The sequence below is a fragment of the Dermacentor variabilis genome, chromosome 4, assembly GCF_050947875.1.
Source record: "Dermacentor variabilis isolate Ectoservices chromosome 4, ASM5094787v1, whole genome shotgun sequence".
Classification (NCBI taxonomy): Eukaryota; Metazoa; Arthropoda; class Arachnida; order Ixodida; family Ixodidae; genus Dermacentor; species Dermacentor variabilis.
In genome coordinates, this window is record NC_134571.1 from 138,126,777 (window position 1) to 138,147,285 (window position 20,509).

At 47.1% G+C, this 20,509-nt stretch overlaps 1 protein-coding gene across 1 annotated transcript in view; it reads left to right on the plus strand.

The window, feature by feature from the left end:
- Positions 1 to 18,137, plus strand: part of LOC142579835 (fatty-acid amide hydrolase 2-A-like) — a 40,948-nt gene extending 22,811 nt beyond the window's left edge. The window contains exons 2-7 of the mRNA XM_075690437.1: positions 1,952 to 2,171; positions 6,494 to 6,703; positions 12,402 to 12,521; positions 13,009 to 13,163; positions 13,951 to 14,046; positions 15,626 to 18,137. Of these exons, the coding sequence (XP_075546552.1) occupies positions 1,952 to 2,171; positions 6,494 to 6,703; positions 12,402 to 12,521; positions 13,009 to 13,163; positions 13,951 to 14,046; positions 15,626 to 16,222 (1,398 nt within the window). The 3' untranslated portion in view covers positions 16,223 to 18,137. The remainder of the gene's footprint in view (positions 1 to 1,951; positions 2,172 to 6,493; positions 6,704 to 12,401; positions 12,522 to 13,008; positions 13,164 to 13,950; positions 14,047 to 15,625) is intronic.
- Positions 18,138 to 20,509: the final 2,372 nt, after the last annotated feature.

Sequence of the window (20,509 nt, forward strand, 5' to 3'; positions counted from 1 at the left end):
GTACTTGGTAAACAGTGCCCATAGCTCTTCCCTGTCCTTGCTTACCATCCTCAGTTCTTCCCTTTGCCATCTTCTCCCTATCCCTTTTATTTCTGCCGGCCGCAGCTTGTGTGCGCAAAACCTCAGATAGCAACTGCCGCGACTGGCAGTGTATTTTCCTTTCGTTTTGTACTGTAATAAAACTACTACCGAATCTCCTGCATGTTGCTGTTTAAATACTCAACAATAGCTCAAATAAGCGAATTTAAGCAGGATGTGGCACTATGCGGTTACGCGTCCTTCGCGCTCAGCAACGGACCCACGATGACAAAGCCAAATTTGCCGTTCATCGGCGAATCTGGTTAGCGCTATTAAGACTGATGCTGGGCTTTTCGAAACGTGCATTGCGCCCGCAGTTGTGCTATCTTTGCATTTAATATGCGTAAACCATTGTCTTGAGGCGAAGAATGAAGCATTGCAATAGCAGGCAGCAAGACACGTCCAGAAAGGTGCGCTGACTTCCAGCAAACAACGACAGATATACAAAAGTCACCTGTAGATCTGTAGCCGACACAACTATACAAGCAAGAAAACAAGCGTGCTAGCGCCGTCTTACTCAGTAGATGGACTGGCCCAGGAAGAACATGGCGGATTGAACCAGCTCCCAGCCGGAAGTGAGCGCTGGCCAAATAAGCGCCGGTGGGGCCGCAAACGTTTTCGGTATTTTCCTTTTAAAGCTCGTAAAGAAACTTCAGCTTTGGCATGCGCGGGAGCGAAGGCACGGTCACTTCAATGGCGGACATCCTTGAAATCGATGGCACTGCACCCAACAATGAATGTCGCCACCCTGGGCGGAGCGGTGGGGGAGAAGGACATCGAGGCACGCTATCCAAATGGACGCGTTGCGCCATCTAGCGGTGCCACAACAAAGTCCGTGCGGGGTGCGTGTGTGAATCGTAGTTTCCTACAATAAATACTAGAGGGAACTCTGGCGCTAGGATTCCCTCTATATAGAGTTAAGGCACTCGAATTCACCACCTTGGCTGAGAGTCGAACCGTCGACCTTTGGAACTAAGATGGATAACTAAGCGAAGTGCACTAATCAAATTAAGGGGGGGGGGTAAGCTGATTAAGAGGGATGACTAAGCGAAGCAGATTAAGCGAAGCAGACTAAGCGAAGTAAGGGGGATGTGTACGTCATGATTCTGTCTTTAAAGCATCGGCACTTAGGCTTTACCCTTCAAGTCGTCTTAGGGATAGCATAAGAGACCCTGTGAATTTTCGTTAATTTTTGATCATTTTAGTGAAAGGATGTTCCACATCCGCCGCCAAGGTTTGTGAGTGGTGGCGCTGGCTAACACTCCCAGGGTTCTACTAGGAAACGTAAATACCCAAGAAAGTGTATGGTGAAACGGCGTCGGTGGTAGCTCAATTGGTAGAGCATCGCATGCGAAATGCGAAGGTTGTGGAATCGTTCCCCACCTGCGGAAAGTTGTTTTTTTCATCCACTTTCATTTTCATTAATTTATCATTTCTTTGTTTCATTTATTAAGCACAACTAATTTCCCCTATGTTGTCTTTGGTGCCAGTGTTTGTTGGCTTCTGATGATATGACTAATAAAAATCAGGGCCCTCGGTCAACCTTCTTTCTCCTCGTTTATAGATATAAGTATGTATCTTGAAGTGATTACATTGTAAACTTTCGCTGTCATTCCTTTTGTACTTGTACTCCCCCGACTTCCGAATTCGTTGTTACTTTTAACCCAACCACTTTTATTGTCGGAGTTATATGTGTAGAGAATTAGGGATGGGAAAGGGATTTGATACATTATCCCGCATTCATGTCTTTGAAGCAGCTTCGTGGACCAGACAAATTTATTTTTGGTATTGTCGTCTGAATAAACAACGAAAACGAACGAATAAACACGCTGTGGGAGCTATTGCCTCACACGCCATTTCCTTATTCTCGCAGGTCAAAAGCGTCGACCTCGTTTCGGCCTACATCAGGCGCATCAGGGAGGTGCAGCCCGTCATCAATGCTGTCGTCGAGGAGAGGTTTGAGGAAGCGCTCGAGGACGCCAAGGAGGTCGACAGGCTGGTGGCATCGGGAAAGATGAGCGTCAGCCAAATGAGCACAGAAAAGCCGTTGCTGGGGCTGCCGTTCACTGCCAAGAACAGCATTGCCATCAAAGGTTATTTACGGGTTGTTTGGCACGCTATTCCGGCAACATTCAGCCATAAAGGGCCCTTATAAAGAGTTCGGGGGTTACCATCAATCTTTTCTTCATTCGAGGCTAGACATGCTAGGAAAAATCAAATCAAAGCTGGGTGGCGTTGCTACGTTGTTCAAAGGCGTTGCTATCACCCATGCTAACACCTTCGAAAGCCCACTGGCTCCCCTTTCCACGTCGTGTATGTTCCCAAGACATGCAGTGGACCACGCGTAACGACACACACTAGCATTGCAAGGCATATCCCTGGGACATTTGTAGACAGACATTGGGACGTTTCACAGGAAGGAAATAAAATAAGCAAGAAAATGCTCATTGGGGAATATAACAACACTGACGCTGCTCAGTATTGTTCGTCTTTTCAGCTGTATTTCACTTCCAAAGAGGGCCTGCAACGTAACATCGTACTTGTACAGTGCCAAGGAGTTCACGACTTGAAATCATTTATTTCAGCATGTCATATCTATAGTATCACCTAAACTGAAAAGTTCGTCTAGCCGGTTCTTTATCACGACTCGGAACTGCGTGTAAAAAGTGGGATTTCACGTATAAAACACTAAGGACGTGTGTACTTTATTACGTAGTTTGTTTTATACACTGTTCTTGCCTACCTGGCTTGACAAGACATGCGAGCACGGCACAAAAACCTGTGATCTATGTACAGAAGCAGAAATTTCAATTGTCAGTGTTTTAGCTGAAAACGTAAGACATTTATTGCAAAGCGTATAAAAATAGGATGTTTTTGAGACGTATTCTATGCCGAACATCAAACTAAGACTACAAGTCGTGGCATGTGAACACAATCGGTGACATGTTTGGCACAGCTCATGGTGACGGAGAGCACTAGCGGAGCTTGGAAACAAACACTTGTAGGGCCATTTGAAGAACACTCGCAGAAGTTAAGCAAACTATATGAGTTAAAACCAAGCTGTAGAGTCTGAATCCAACTCATACACAAACGCTGTAGCAAGCACCGGAAACGTGCTTGCTGTATGCAGGATAAAAGTTATAAGCAGCCAATGTCGCTGAAACCAGGTGTTATGTGCTTGGCTGATCTATTGGCAGGCTTGCAATATACTTTAGAAGTGTGTCGCTTAATTTATATGAAAAGGTAGCTAAATTTCCGCTAAATTTTGCTGAAAAGTAGCTGAAATTGTCGCTACAACTTCTGAGTGAATATTACTTCAAATTAGACGTTTCCGAAACATAAACTTTTCAAAGGGAGCTTTAGAATCTATTCGTCATGCTAAATTTCAAACTATAGACAACAGCACTTAGTTATCTTTCATTTGGTTGCTCAGTGTTTCTGTTTTCTGCCTTTCTTTTTTCTTTCCTTCCTTTCTTTATTCTATTATTTGTATATTTATTGCATTTCAGTAACCTTTTTTCTTCCACGAGCTCCACTTTCTGCCGCTTTCATAATCTTTTTCAGAGAGACGATGGCTCACTGAACTCCAGTGGAAAAGATAATCTCCCACCCGTCGTCGTCCAAGCCCCTTCCACGAAAAAACACACGGCCGGCTAAAATGGCCATGTCACCGGCCGTTTCAATAGCACTCCTTTCTTTTCGATTCTGCACCCTCGCCGTTAGCACGCCTTTGATCGTTGCGTCACCCACTCGGCTTAACCCCCCTTTAGAAGAAGCGTACCCTTAAACTGTGCGGAAGAAAGCATATCTTGCCTTGAAAAAAAAAAAAAAGCCCACATGTCGAAACGTTGGCGCTCGCTTTTACCTTTTCGTTTTGCTGATCGTCATGAATTTCTATGTCCCGCCTTACTCGCGTTCTCCCTTAATACGCGCTAGTATGTCGTAAATCATTTACACACACGTCTCACGTTTGTCTCGGCTCCGTGTGAGTGAGTAATAAACAGTGAATTTACCAGCAGTTTCTTGCGGCCTTTTACTTTATACTATTCTGCTTTTACATAATGAACAATGATGGCTGAAATTCGGCGTTTGCCCGGATATTGTAATGTTCCAAGTGCTGCACGATTCAAAAGAACACAAGCCCCATCATTTTACTAGCATACAAAGGCACTTACTTGGTGCACATTATCCATCATAATTCTTCCAGCGGAGCTGTTTATGGCTAGACAGTGACAGTGACAAGAACTTTATAGAGTGTCCTGAGGAACTCGATTGGGGGGAACCGAAGGCTCCCCGATCAAGTTGGTGGCTCCGCACACGACAGGACAAAGTGGTGGTGACTCTCCGCGACGTCGCGGTCCCTCTGGGCGACCTGTAGTTGGTTTGTGAAATCCGAGCTCTTCAGCAAGGCGTCCCACTTGGACTTGTTATGAAAGTCGGAGCCTGCGTTGTACGGGCACAGCCAAAGCATGTGGTCGAAAGAGCCGCACGCATGACCGCATTTGGAGCACGATTGCGGGAAGTTCGGGTCTATCCAGCTAAGCGCTCTCGGGGTGAGGTAGGATCTCGTCTGTAAAAGCCTGAAAGTAACAGCCTGAGCCCTGTTCAGTTTCGGGCTGGGGGGAGGGAATTCCTTCCTACTGTGTCTGTAATGTGACGTAATTTCGTGAAAGCTCGTAACGTTATCTTTGAAGGGGCAATCTGGCGTGGGAGCCGGACAGTTAGCTCGGGCGCGGTTCGTGAAATCACGCGCCAGGCAGTTGGCCCGCTCGTTAGGGTTGCATCCCACTTGGTTAATTACATTGTTCCGTGCATTTTTCGTGTCCGTCGACAACTCTGTGTGAGCAAAAAACATCATCAGCAGCGATGGCTCCTGCCACTTCTTCCCCGCTCGTCGTCGTCGTCGTCGTCTTCCACAGTTCACTGCAGATGCCGGTCATCACGCTAGCGTTCCCATACTGCCCCTCCTTCTGCGAAGGCGCTGACGGCACTGGTCCAGTGCACTAGTCGGTGCGGTGATACTGCTGTTAAATTCTTCGCCTCTATATATCGCGAATTGAAAAAAAAACGAATGTACATAACCTATGTACAACACGAATGAACGCGGACATTTAAAAATAAATGTGGGTGTGTACCTTTGGTCACGATGACCACCGATGAAAATAATGAAGTTGTTGTACCTTTGTTCAAAATTCTATGTCAGCTCTTTGTTGTGTGCTGCACAGCTTCGCTGGCAATGCACCTTTTTCTTCAGATTTCGACACTTCTGATGCACAGGGTCACATGTCAATATGATGATAATTGCGTGAATTTTGTCTGCAGGTCAAATAATACGCTTCCGTCCCTTGGGCTAAGTGAAGGCTCTTCGCATTACTGATTTGTCCAAAACCCATGCGTTTGAAAAGCAGCTTGTTCAGGTTCGCCTCAACCAGGCCAGCCACTCCCGTGTTATACGCCTTTGTAGAAATGATCTATCGCATTATGCACACGCTGCGATGTAAATCTTCAAAAATTTTTGAACGTCCACCAATCTAACGTATTAACAATGATTTGATCAAATTCACACGTAGCCTGGACAAACGCGAGATGTATGTTTATGTAAATGATTCACGCCACACTAGCGCATATTATATTGTTTCAAGAAAATCTAACCTTAAGTAAGATTTATGGAAGCGTTTTTTTTTTACTTCGCCCCCATCGAGATGCTGCCGCCGCGGCCATGGTTTCATCCTGCCCCATCGGGTTTAGCAGCGCAATTACCCACCACGGCGGGTAATAGTGCAAACTTAATGAAAGTGCAGAACACAGAGCGTTAAGACAGATTCAAATCGGTAAAATCGGCCGCTCACATAAAACGTTTAAATAATAGAGTGCGTTCTAGAAGGCTATTTTCGAAGCAACATTGAAGTAACTAAAATGACACCAATTGCTATGCCATATCGATAAAAAATGTCACCGCTCGCTAAATAAAAATTAATTGCTAAAGTGAAAACGCTGATCGTTTCTCAGAATTGTTTATAATTATTGCGCGGAAAGAAAATGCCATTAAAGATTTCTTTGACGGCGCGTGCTTTTTACTTTGCATTTTCTGATCCTATTAAAAGGTGGAAAAATCTTATTAGTGCTCACATTCTGAAAGTTATGTAAATTTCAGTGGCACCGCTCTCTACGGACGGCGTGGAGGCGCCCGTGCGATGCCTTCACATGTCCTACGCAGCGTGTTAAAGCTTGTGTGGGTGCCAGAAGTTCTCGAGCACCTGCGTACAGTGCAAGCGCAACATTAATTCTGGCTATCGCTGATAGTGCTTCGCAGTCCGGATGAAACTCCAACCTTTTTATATTTTGTTGCGCACAACTGCTTCCTGTTACGTAATTGTGTGACAGCGTTATTTGATAAAGTAGGAATGTCTTCCAGGTTTGCGACAGGACGCGGGCTCCCTTTTCTGGCGCGGACGCCGGGCCGAGGAGGACGCCCCAAGCGTGGCGTTGCTCCGGGCAGCCGGAGCCTTCCCGCTGGCGCTGACCAACGTGCCCGAACTGTGCATGTGGGGCGACTCGCAGAACCTGGTGGACGGCTGCACGCGGAACCCACACGACACGCGCCGGAGCCCCGGCGGAAGCAGCGGTGCGTGCTTCGTTTAGCCTGCGTGCACCCGTCGGGAACAAAGGGGACGACGTTCTGGCCGTCAAAGCGCAGTTCCCGATTTGAGTAATACTTAGAAAACGTCATGCCTTCTCCTGATATGCTGTGATTGTCCAATTATTAAGTGTTTTGTCAGGGCCCGGGCACAACAAGGTTGGCGTTGTGTGTTGACCGCCAGCAGTGATCTTATTTAACTACGGCAATGACAAGTGTACATTTCTGTTGGCCAGATCATTCAATGCATGTTAAGGACGTTCTCTTGAATTCATCCGTCAGCGATTTCTAGATGTCGTCGATGACAGATCAACCTGATCTTCATGACAGATATGAGGGTTCGGGAAGATAGCTGCAGCCCAGTGTAAACGAAACCTTCAGAAGGCGTATGATACGCCATGGCGTTTCGATATTCTTCGGGACCTTTCCGTAATGGGTGTCTGTGGCAACATGCTTAACACAAACGAAGGCTAAAGCTCTCATCACATGCTTCTTGTACGAGTGGGCAACAGTTTGTCTAGAACATTCACCCAAGAGACCGTTGTGCTGCATGGAGGCGTGCTTAATTGCACACTATTTGTTGTGAAAATGAATTCACTTCATACAGTCATTCTATACACCATGTTTTATTCTGCATATGTCGACTACGCGCAGATAGGCTTTAAATCGTGCAATATTGTTATCTGGAGACGCCAGGTCCAGCTTGGTAAAAACAAATTATCTAGAAGGACGGATGAACGCGTATTTAAAGTGAATACGCCGACAAGTCCTTGCATGCTCTTCTACAAGAAGAGAGGTGCTTAATGTTTTTATCAATGGACATGAACTCACTGTCAGCAGTGGACATAAATTTTTAGGTATTATCTTTGATTCAAAACTAACGTTTATACCTCATGTCAAGTATCGCAGGACAAAATGCATGAAGACCGTGAACTTCCTGAAACGTCTGTCACACACCACTTGGGGTAGAGACAGAAAGTGCCTATAGGACCTGTACAAAAGCCTTATACGTACACGTTTAGACTATGGTGCCGTGGTGCACCACTCTGGCCGCACCATGCGCGTTGAAGATGCCGGATCCGATTCGCCATTTGGGTATCCGCCTGACCACAGGTGCGTTCAGGACAAGTCCTGTGCAACGCCTCTACACGGAATTGAACGAGAGGTCACTAAACTTGTAAAGGTCATACTCTAGCTTTACATATTTTCTGAAGGTACACGCAAACCCTGAACATCCTTGTTACGCTACTATAAATTATAGGACGTGCACCATACTGCTTCGCAACCGGCCCATATCAAAGGAGCCCTTCTCACTGCGTGTGAGGAAGCTCAGTAATGGAATGGGTGCCCTTTTAGAACCTCGTCTCAAGGCCCCGGCGAAGCTCTTACCGCCGTGGCAATGGAAGCTTATTGAATGGGACACGTCGTTTATTCATGTCACAAAGCACGCTCTGGAGAAACACGTGCGCAAACACTTTCTAGAACTGTATTTAAAGTACTCATGCCCAGAATTTTATACTCTCGTATCACATTCGTATGCTGGCGTGTCTTTTGCAGCAGTTGGTTCATCATTCTCAGAATCTGATGTGTTGCACCCGGAAACAAGTACCTTTTCCTCTGAGGCATACGCAGTAATGTCGGCTGTTAAATGTATCAGGAAAACCAACCTACCCAGAGCCATCATATTAAGTGACTCTTTGAGTGTAATAAGGTCCTTAATGTCGTTCCGCAATATCAAAAATCCTGTACTCAAAGAGCTGTACTTACTTTTGTGCACTGCGTACATGTCAAACCAGCTTGTTGTGATCAGCTGGGTTCCCGGCCACAGAGGCACCAAGAGGAACATGCTGGCAGACCAGAGGGCTACATCTGTTACAGCAAAAGCGAGCGACACTTTCAAGCCTGGCCCTGTGACAGACTTGACGCCTTTTCTCCGCAGAAAATTAGGACATACTGGCAGCGAATCTGGGACACTGAAGCATCGAAAAAGCTTCATTTAACTAAGCCTCAGTTGGGTAATTGGCGACCAACGACGAAACTACGGCGAACTGAAGTAATTCTTTGTCAACATGGGATAGGCTATACCTATGAGACCCAATCTTACTTGCTGTCTGGTGGTGACCTTCCCGTCTCCGCTAAATGTTGAGATACGCTGACCGTCTTACATTTCCTGGTGGAGTGCCGTGAAGCAGAATCTGAAAGAAGAAAATCACTTTCCTCTAGCTTAAAACAGAATATTCCCCTTCACCCAGCAATGTTCCTTCATATGGACTCATTTTTCAGCAGCAAATAACTTTTAAGATATTGAAATGATGTTCACTCATTAGAGGTTCTACGCCCGATGAATTCGTAGCATGACCTCTTAACAGAGGCTACTGCAGCGATAGCAGCATTTTTCTGGAACATGACTCCAAAGCCTTGCATCCAAGGTTTCTGATGAGGCAGCAGTGCCAATGGCATCATTTTTCAAAACATATCTTTTACATTCCCTGAAAACTTTAAAGCCATTGTCAAATTTAATACATTTGTGTTTTATGCACTGAACAGTGGCTCTATTTCTAGGCAAAGATACAGCCGTATTCCATCAATACTTTCAACTTCATTGCCCCCATAAATACTCATATTCACTTGCGTGGCGCTCTTTGGCCAGAGCTGGCTCTTGTGCCATCAGAGATCACATATTATCATCAACACTCAAGCTCAACTATAAATTAAAGCAGTTGATTTTTCTGTCTCACTCGGCGTGGGAATTCAGTGCCCTTCTCTCGGGCAATTGGATTGTCGCACAGTCCACAAAACCCCGCCCATGGTGTCGCATCGCACCACCGGACTCCACCTCTGGTATCTGACCTTCGACCGGCCCTCGATGCAATGAAGATGCAATTCCAGGTGAAACCGGGGTCGACACTGTTCCACGGAAGTTGTCATCGTTGGCTCATTGCATCAATTAGTAGGCTCTTTGTAAGGGCCAGCTTGTAGACATTTTTGTCTCGACTGCCGCCTCAGCATCCAGGGAATGCGGCGGTTGGAATCACCTTGAAGGAAGGTTCTTCAAGGAGGGTCTGCCTATGAACACTCTGCGTCGGGCCCCATCGTTGTACAGGCGGGCGCTGGTGCTTCGAGTGAAGCACACAGACTGGCGTTGGCGTTTTGAGATGTACACGCTGATGACCCATTGCAGCTTGGGGTGCCAAAATTCTTCCCGTTCATAGCACCTAGGTCGTCACACCAGGTGTGACGACCCAGCTGTCGCTGGGTCCTGGCACGGTCGCTGTCAATTATCTTGACGGTGGTTTTGTCGCCAGCTCTTTGGTGTCGAAAAGACTATGAAACAAGGATTGAATTCTATAGCTACACGCTCACCGGTGAAGAACCTTTTGTCTAGAAGGATCGCCAGGCACAACAATACCCAGTGAATTCAATTGAAGCTAAGGAGGTTCCCTCATCCGCATTATACATGCTTTTGTTCTCTGCCACCTTTCATACTCGGTGGCCATGCATAATTGGCATGTTGCAGAGAAGAACAAGCTCAATTCACTCATCAGAAAGGTCTTTAAGCTCGCCCTCGGCTTACCTGTAAGCACTCACACCGAAAACCTGTTGAAGCTCGGAGTCCACAACACGCTCGAAGAAATTATCGAGGCACAAGAGTACTCACAGCTGCTCAGGCTATCCGGCACCCCGACGGGCCGCAAGTTACTCGGCGAGATGGGCCTCAATCCTGTCGACCAGTGCCCCGACGCCGTGCGGATTCCCGGCGACATCAGGTCTCACCTGCACATCGCGCCCCTTCCCCGCAATATGCACCCCGCAAACAACGTCGGCAGACGTCGGGCCAGGGGTACAGCTCTACTCGAGCATATCCGCAATAACCGCATTGAGGCAAGCTTCGTGGATGCCGCGGCATATGTCCAACAAGAGGCATTCGCAGTCTCCATCGTAGACTCCAATTCAAGGCTCACTTGCTGCGCTACGGTACGCACTTCGAGGCCCGTGGTAGCCGAACAGGTTGCAATCGCGCTGGCTGTGCTCGATGGTCGCAGAGAGGCAATATATAGTGATTCCAAGGCAGCCATTAAGGCCTACCAAACCGGTATGGTCTCCCCCCAGGCCCTCCGCATTCTCCAAAGCGCCAAAAGTATCTCTCCGCATTCTCTCATTTGGTTTCCCGCTCACTTGGGGTCGATTGAGGGTTCTCCCTCTAACCCTAACGAGGGCGCACACGAGGCCGCGCGAGGACTCACTGACCGCGCCGCCTCAGCAGTCGCCCAGCCCCGCGGGGAACCCTTGCTTACGTTTAATGAGATCACCACGCACTACTATCTGTCAAGACGGGTCTTCCCCCTCCCGCACCCCGCCTTATGTAGGGCGCGGGCGGTTACCCTTCGACTTCTACAAGCCCGTGCATACCCTAACCTCGCGGTTCTTCATGCCATATACCCTGAAAGATATCCCAGTGCGGACTGCCCTGCCTGTGGACTAAGGGCAACATTGGACCATGTGTTGTGGGAGTGTGAAGCCATCGGCTCCTCCTTCAGCGAAGATAGGTGGGCTGCGCTCTTGGGCAGCCCCGAACTCAACGACCAAACCCTGGCCGTCCAGAGTGCCCGCGATCGGGCCGTCAAGCTGGGCTTGGCGGTCCCTACGTGGGACTAGCCGGGTGGCGCGGGGTCTTCCCTGCGTCTTCTCTGGACCAAAATAAAGTTACTTCACTCACTCACTCACTTCCCTTAACAATGGCATATAAGTAATGGCACATGCAGAGTAACATAAACTGGCGTGAAACTAGTGAACTGATGAGTGGCTTATAGCAAGTGTCACACGCCCTGTGTCACATGCACAATGACCCAAGGTGGTAGGGCGGTTGGTTTCCAACCCGGTTTTCTCAGCACAGCAGTCCGATAGCGCCATGCACACTTTAGATCCCATAAACTTCCCAGTGGCGCAAGTGGGCTGGAAAACGGTTAGACGGACGGACCGATGGACGGACTGCTCATTTTCCCTCAATTAATTACTTCTCGCCACCTTGCGGGTTTTCACAGAACTATTACGTCAAATTTTTGCCTTTACTTCGAATTGTTGACAAATTCAACTTCTCTACCATCTGCTAGCCGCCTGGTTAGCTCAGGTGGTAGACCGGCTTCCCCGGAAGGGCGGTGGTCTCGGGTTCGAGTCCCGGAGCAGGACGAATTTTTCTTCAACTGCGAAGCTTTTCTTTCGAGGAACCCGTACGGGTTTCCTTTGTAGCAACTTCCACGATTGGGCGGATGTCTCATTTTCGCTTAATTAATTACTTCTCTCCACCTTGCGGGTTTGCGCAGAACTATTATGTCAGAAGCTGTTACTGTACAATGCATATGTCGCGTACGCCGGCAGTGGCGTTGTGGAATCGCATATGGAGCAATCCAAGCTACATTTAACCTATCGGGCTGGTTTCACAGTGGCGTAATTCGGCAGTAGGTTTGTAAGTTAGATTGTAAGGACCTTACTAGCTACAGCCTAAGCATCTAGGTATTTTATTGCGTAAAAATGTAAGTTGTTTACTTGGTTACGTCATTTCTCTACCTTATATAGCCCCTATACACCCTCTGCGGCACGCAGAAGACGTTTCACGCACCCCACTGTGGCTGCGTCCCTGATACACGGCCTACCTTATTCACAAAACATTTTTTTCCACACCCCGCAGGTGGAGAGGGAAGCCTCCTGGGTGCAGCTGGCTCACTGATTGGCCTAGGCACAGACATCGGTGGAAGCGTGCGGATACCAGCCGCGTACTGTGGTGTCTTCAGCCACAAGCCAACAGCCGGTGAAAACTATGCATCGAGCTTTTCAATTTATCAACTCAGTAATCTTTTTTCTTCTGCCCACCATGATAGTAAATTGACTATGACACCGTCCTCGTGAACGCAAAGTGGTATGTTACATTGCAAACTTCACCTGCGACATTTTGACGGGGTCCGTGAAGAGCGCCAGTGCGTAGGGATTTCGGCAAACGTTTGTGGCCCAAGAGAGTTTCAGTTAAGTGACCTCGATTACGAATACGTCTTTCGTGAGTCAAGGGTTTAATTATTAGCATCATAAGACACCATAAATCCACTTTCATCGCCACTTCCCTGCCCCTTGTAAATTAATGAATGTTTTCTCCTGCTCGCCATTGATCCCTGAGCTTCCTCCAATCACGCTTTCACTGTTAGAGGGAATACTTTACATTTGCCAAAATCGGGCTCAGATGGAGGCTATGATGGCGCTACCGTTTTTATGCTTACCTCTGCCCTTTCTCATGCTAACCTCAGGAGTGGTGCCCAACACTGGCCTGCTGCCAGATGTTGGAGAAAATCTGGGGCAGTTCAACTGCGTGGGCCCCATGGTCAGGTTCGTGGAGGACTTGCCGCTGATGCTCAACGTTCTGGCAGGAAGTGCGACCAGTGGGCTTAGACTAAATGAACAGGTGCGTACGATTCTATGGGGTGCTGTAGTAGAGCGAGTGAACGAGTCACAGTTATCGCGCACATAATCGACACAATGGTGAGCAACGCGATAAGTGCACAGCGTCACGCAGTTGTCAGTGTGTTAAGGTATAAAAATATTTATTGTAGCGTCTACTATAAAATAAGCCTGCCACTCCGAAGCAGGAAAAGAGCTCTGATCGAACATGCAGGCGAGTGAAGAACAATTTTTTTCATTTTTTGCTTAAATTCGTTAGCTTTTTTTTTATCAAGGTAATTTCTGTATACGTACAGCCATCTCCTCGAAGCTTTAAAATAGAGTGCTGACCGAGCGCAAACATTTATTTAGAGGGGACAAAGAAAAGGTAAGATTGCGTGTCGAAAAAAAAAAAAGCTTATTTCATAAATGACCCGCCAAAAATGCTTTGTTCTATAAGTCGGGGAACGAGTAAGATATTAGCGTAGTTAGCTTTCTTTTGCACCCGGCAACTAATATCTCTAAATTTCTCGTTTAAGTCAACTTACAGAAACAGCCTTCAAGATGCGGATCATAAGGCATGGTAAAAAAAGTTCAGGCCCATGATTTCAAGAAAAGCAGGACACGAAAGCTGAGAACTTGCTAAATCAATCGCAGTTCATTCTTATGGATTTCCTAATTATTACTGATGAGATTAACGTACATAGCTTTTATATACGAATGCAATATTGTGTCACCGAGGTAATCTGCATGATAAATGATAGCTCTCTGCACCGAAGAGATGCAAACAATATGTTTTTTTTTCTTTTCAGGTAAATCTAAAGACGCTGAAGCTGTATTACATGGATACAGAAGGAAGCCTTTACATCAGCCGTGTGACCACTGAGGCTCGCCGAGCAGTTAGACGGGTCAGTGCTTTCATAAAATCTACACTATGTCACTTTGAACAGTTATTAGAAAAGAAACGAGTGTACTGTTCTTATGGCCACTTGCCGCGAGGTCTAGCGTAATCGCCCCCTGGCAGAGATCGACTGAATCACGCATAGTGTGGTTCGTGCCTTGCGATGTAGCTTCCACAACGCACTCCTTTACTACATGCGCGTTGGTCTCTGTTTGTGCGCAATAAATGCATTTATGATTCGCTACCATATGCCAGCGTTCAAGCCTGTCTCTTGTAGGTAGAATGCCCCACTGATATTGCCCATGAAAATCCTTCACTTGAGAGGGCAAATCAGGTGAAAGCACGGCTGTCCATGCTTGCGTAGTACCTGTCCGTGGAGCGTTAAGGAGCCCGTGTAGCAGAAAATCTGGTGTCGTTTCGGCAAAAAGATGTTCGAACCACCTGTACCCAAGCCCTCCGTGAGACCCAAGGAATTTACTGAGATAATTTCTCAAGTAAAATACATGAAAAATTGTTAACTATGACTTACACACAACCTACAGACATGATAGCTCTCGCATTGTAATTTGACTACGTGAAAAAACATAATTATGTTAGGCGAAAACTCAAAGAAACCCTGTTTCCAGCGTTTCTACGATTCACAGACCAGCCACGGCGTCCGCCACTTACGCGCCGGCGCGCGGGTGCCTTGGGGATCACGGAGCGCCGCGCCCGGTTCCTTGCACTACCTCCAGCTGGCGTTCGTGTCCGGCGCGTCGCGGCCCACGCAAGAGGCGGCTTTTCTAGCACAAAGCCCCCTTCGTGCATAGCGTTCGCGGCCAGCGTTTCCCGGTAAACATTACGGTTACATGCGCTCCAGTTTTTAGGAAGCGTGAAAAACAGTTACGGATCTTTGAATGCTATCGCGTTCCACTCTTAAAGGCGAAGCTTAAGCGTCCTCCAAATTTTTCTGTCTACGCTTTCGAATTTTTTCGGCTACCGTGGACAGCAACAGCACAATCGGCGGTAATTTATCTGCGTCGTGCGCGGCTATGCAAGATTACCTCGGAGGCTCGGACATTTTACCGATTATATTGTACTTACAAGCTCACCGAAGGTAGGACCGTGACTCTCGTGTTCTTTTAATACCGCTTCATGTTCGTGCCCTTGATGAGGGGACAGCTGCCTCGGTGATCTGAGCAATTTTCCGCTGCGGCTTCCAACGCGCGTGAAAAGAAAGGAAGACAAGATGGTCTCGCACCGGACGGCGTCGTTCCGTGAACGATGTCTTCGACTCAGCGGTTGGCGACACATCATCTCGATTACGTGAGTGGAGGTGGTGGCAGTACATCGTCGAAGACACCGAAATGACCACAAACCATATGGCTGTGCTACAAATAAACACGTCGCCTCAACCTTCGCCGCGCGTGTCAGCTTGTGGCCACTGTGCTGCGGCAAGTGTGATGTCGCCATTGTTTCGAAGGCGTTAGACAAATTCTACCCCAACTCTGCGCCTATCTTGCTTTCAATCTTCTCTTTTGTTTCTGTAATAATCAAAATAGGTGACATTATTTTTGCAATGTTTCTTGTCTCTGTACTCCACACAGGTGACCCAGTACCTGAGGGGTGCACATGGACTCGAAGCGCATCGGCTGCACCTGCCCGAGATGCGATTTGGCATGTTTATGTGGTTTAAGGTGGCCGGCGTCAAGCAGCCCAAGCCTATGCCCGAGATGTTCCGTCCCGGTGGCTTCAACACGTTAATTGAACTGCTCCGCCATCTAGTGGGAGCTGGCCGGCACACACTTGCAGCGTTGGCTGTGTGCAGCATGGCGCCGCTTTGTCGCTTCCGTTCGAAGCAGAAGGCTGCAGACTACATCGCCTCCTTAGAAATCGCCCGCGATCGCTTCGAGGAGACGCTGGGGGACAACGGAGTGCTTGTCCTGCCCGCCGCCACCAGCGCTGCCGCGTTCCAGAGTCAGGACTTGCTATTCTTTGATTCGCCTGGCATGACGGCACTGTTCAGCTTGTTCAAGGTACCGGTCTCGGTGTGCCCTGTAATGTTGTCAGCGGAGAGAGTGCCCCTGTGTGTCCAGGTGGTCGCGAAGAGGGGAAACGACAGGTTATGCCTGGCTGTCGCCAGGGAGATCGAGAACCGCTTTGGTAGATTTGATCTTTCATCGAAACCGCAAGGGCGAGTCTGATGTCTCGGCAAATGACACTTTATTATAGCTGGCCCGTCTTGTGAGGGCTTTTTATGTTGGCCAGATTTGCAAAGATGTGTCCAGGTGTGTGCAATCGCAAAGGAGATAAGTGCCTCAGATGCAATAGCTTGTACGTATGCAAAATAGTTTGTACACTTGTTATCATGGAGAGTGAAAACATACGCCGTAAAAAGCATTTGTCATTTAAAAAAATGATGCGTCAAGTCAGAGTATGAAAAGATTTTCTGTTGTTTATTATTTTAAACCATTGCACAAAAAGACTTTTTCTAGCGGTTTGTTTTACAGGAAGTATAAATAAAATAAATAGCGACTATTTCGGCTTAATTCTTCGCAGGTGTCTCGTGTGAAATCCGAGATATCGATAATTATGCAGTCAAATTATTTAGTTTCACCGGCGCCTTCCACGCATTGCTCCACGTTCTGGCTCTCGACGACCCTTTTAGAATCAGCAGCTCTGAGCAAGTGACAGAATTTCTGAAAGTCAACACTCACGTGAGATTCTCTGTCTTCTCTCTAGACATTAATTAAGATTTGTTTTATTCATTACAACAAAAAGAGCTACATCAATGCGTGGAAGGCGCCATTGACAACTGCGGCATAGTGGGCTTCCAGAATGAAGTCGGTCTAACCGCTAATCAGCTTTTAGAACTTTGAAAGTTTTACTTGTCTTTGACGTTCGCTGCTTCGGGTGACTCAACGTTTTTACGGAGAGAAGGTGCGTGCATTGGATCCTGTCTTGCGCTTCTATTAAGTGACCTATTTCTCGCTCATTACGATAGGATCATGTGCACTATCCTGAAATGGTCAAAGGTTGTAAAAAATTTTAGGTATGTCGATGATTAGTACTTTGACAACGTGACAATGAATGCTTGACTTCGGCCCCGTCTGCTCTTTGTCCAGTCTTTCGCGAACGCCTCCAAGGACTTATTTTGTCATGTGAAGAGCCTGCTAACAGTTCCATTAGTTGTTTAGATCTCGCGCTTGTTTTCTGAAACAGTCATGTGTGTTGGTGCTATGAGCCCCCAGGGAAGAAAGCCATTCTACCATATTCATGAGCGCATTCCAAACTAGTTAAGCTAGGCATCAATAATCTTTGTTTTAAAAACGCTCTTCGAAAATCCTGCTATCACTTGGTACACAGAAACTTTGAAAACCAGGTTTCGTGCCTAAGCACAGCTGGCTACCCCTTGCAAGTGCTGACAGCACTGGCTGGCGGCATATTAAGAAAACGTGATCGCCCGGAATCCACTGCCCAAAAGAGCTGAAGCAGAAAAGTGGTTGTGATGCCGTACTTGCATCAAGCTAGCCATAACATTAAGAAAATTTGGACTGATGTTCGCGTTGACGTCGTCCTTTTAGCCCTTTTCAAATTGTCTAGTTTGTGCGCAAAAGTCAACAATATTGCAAAGAGGCGCCATGATTGCAATAACAAAAACACCGAAAAGCGTTTATTTCGTGCACGGAAGGAGTGGTGCACCGTATTCCTTTAGACTGCGGTAAGAAATACACTGGCCACACGGGAAGGTTCCTCAATGATCACTTACGAGAACATTCGAACAATGTTAATAATCTGGTAAAGACTAGTCATCTAGCCGCGCACTGCTCGCGTTATGGCTGTAAACCCTTGTTTGACAAATCAAAAGTGATATCTAGGAACCCAGATCAAGTCACTAGAGAGATCATCGAGGCACTCGAAATGATAGGAAATGACATAATTCTGTAAGTGGCCCATCTGCGTCGCTGTAAAAGAAAACAAAAACAAATCATGGTTCCTATCGCTGTAGCGGCCTGTGATGGATGACTGTGCCGGAAAGAAACCTATGTTGCGATATTGGCCTGTTTTAGGAAGGTATATATGTGGTAACCATGTGCAATACAAATTCAGTTGTTAGTAGTGCTGTGCCTTCGTTCCTTTCTATTGTCGTCATGTTTTTTTTTTTTTTGCGGCCGGAAAGGCACGGAAATTGGCACTGTTGCTATTACGGCTCTCATGCCTCAAAATCGACTGAAATGCGCGCGGCCGTTCAACAAGTCTGGACATTGCGTACACAGACAATGAAATCAGTTTTTCAGCATTTGTTCTCGAGGCGAGACGTGGTAACAACGTTTCTGTCAAGCTCAAACAAGAGCATAGTGGGCTTACGTCGAGTAAATTATTTTTAGTCTTGCATGTTAGTGACAGATCACGAGCAACATTGAGCAACACGAACCGAGTTGCACCATCAGTAATGTAGAGGACCATGCATTGAGAACGGTTGCGCTCACTCCGAAATAACATTTGTAAGATATGACTATAGCAAAGTGATGACCAAGCGAACAACTAAAGCGAGCGAACGACTAAAGAAGCGACGACTAAACCAGTAATCGAACGAGCTCGTGACCGCAGGTTTTCATTTCTAGAGCTCCGTTCTCTCATCTAGACCTTCACACACTTTAAAGCTCACGCGAGTTGGCACGTATACGTCTCAAACACCTATGGTGCTGTCGTTCCACTCTAAAAACAAAGAGAGTGCCGGGCACTCTCTTTGAGGGGGTAGTGGCTTGTCCCATATTTCACTCTCTTTTCGAGAGTAGATCGACCCTCTATGAGAGAGAGTAGGTCAACTCCTGTTGACAGAGTTTTGTTACTCCACCGCAAGGGATTGCTAGTACTCTTCTGCAGAGTGATAATACTCTTCCGCAAAGTGCTAATACTCTCACCGCAGGGGTAATGGCACTCCACCAGACCGAGTACTTCTACTCCTCCAAACAGAGTGCTAGTACTCTTCCCAATACCCTCTTAGCGAAGTCCTGGCCACGCATGCAGGCAGGAAATCAGATCAAATTAGGGTCGCTGATACACCGTTCCCTAGGCGGCTCCTCAGAGTCAGTGGCCCAATTCCAAGCGGCCTTCAGAATAGGCGTGAGCAATGTTATGCAGGATTTTAAAGTCATTTTTCCTGGCTATTTGCTGCCTACCATGAGGCGTGACTGCTCGGAATCGGCCTATGCGTATGCGTCCCGAACGCCACTGCGGAGAAAAAAAGCTATTGAACATTTAATCTGCAATTATCTTCGCACATTTCACAATCAGGAGACACATAATCTAATTAGAACACAATAGTCGAGGGAATCACATACTTATGGAGAACCACATTGCTCTATACATCACGTGGATTCGAACATGCGTACACTCGCATCTATACAATTCAAAGCACACATCCTAACCATTACACCACAAAGCCACCACGCTCAGTCGTGTTCTTTTAGAGGTTATATATATAACAAATGTATTTGAGGAATCGGCTGCGGTGGGTGGAGTTTCTCTGCAGTGTGCTGTGCTGTTGTGTACTGGAATACGTTTGCGTTGGCATCACTTCCATTCCTTGCTACGACTAACGAAGGAATACAACGTAGACGACGACGTGAGAACTATTCACGGCTTTTCGTCACCCCAGGAAAATAACAAATGTGCCGTTCAGCGCACGATCGAGTGCTTTTCCAGTCTATGCATTATATGTTCTCCGAAAATGCGCGGATACAAAGTATCTTGCCAACCATCCACGTATGTCAATTTAAGTCGCGCGTATACTGGTGAGCATTTGTTTATTTTTTCCGCCAGTTCCATTCGTATGTGGTCAACCGCGACGCCAGTACCAGGCATTGCGACGTGCCTCACCCTGCCGTGTAGGCGTCCTTTTCAAGTGCATTAGTTTAGAGTTTGGTTCAGTCCGCTGTGAGCTGTTGTCCTGCATTAGCAGCGGATCGTTAGCGTTTTGAAGAGCATGCATTCCAGCATTTGGAGACTGCTTATGCCGATAGACGCATCACATGCATTGGCACGCATGTTTATATGACTAATGTGTCCACTTGTTACGCGTGCACTGCTCGTATCCTGTGGCAGTGCTCGTTCTAAAAGCTTCGAAGACCATCTACATTCATACGTGTGTTCAATATATATGCACAGGATGGACTTGCCGGCTAGTTGGTTGAGCATTTTAAAAGAAACAGCGCAACACAAGGACGACGCAATAACATGGACCGCACCACGAAGCGCTGGTGTGGTTGATGCTTTTTTTCGTCCTGGTGTTTGCGCTGTTTCTTCTTGCACGATACACGCACACCACAGGTACGCGAAAGTTTAGGGGCATAGGGCGTGAACTTTGTTTTCCCCGTTTCCTCTCAGTGTCAATGGCACAATGCGTTACCCGGAATTGCGCACGCTTACCCCCATATTCAGAAATGCATCATAACTTGAAGCCCATGCTTGGCTTGATCTAAATGACG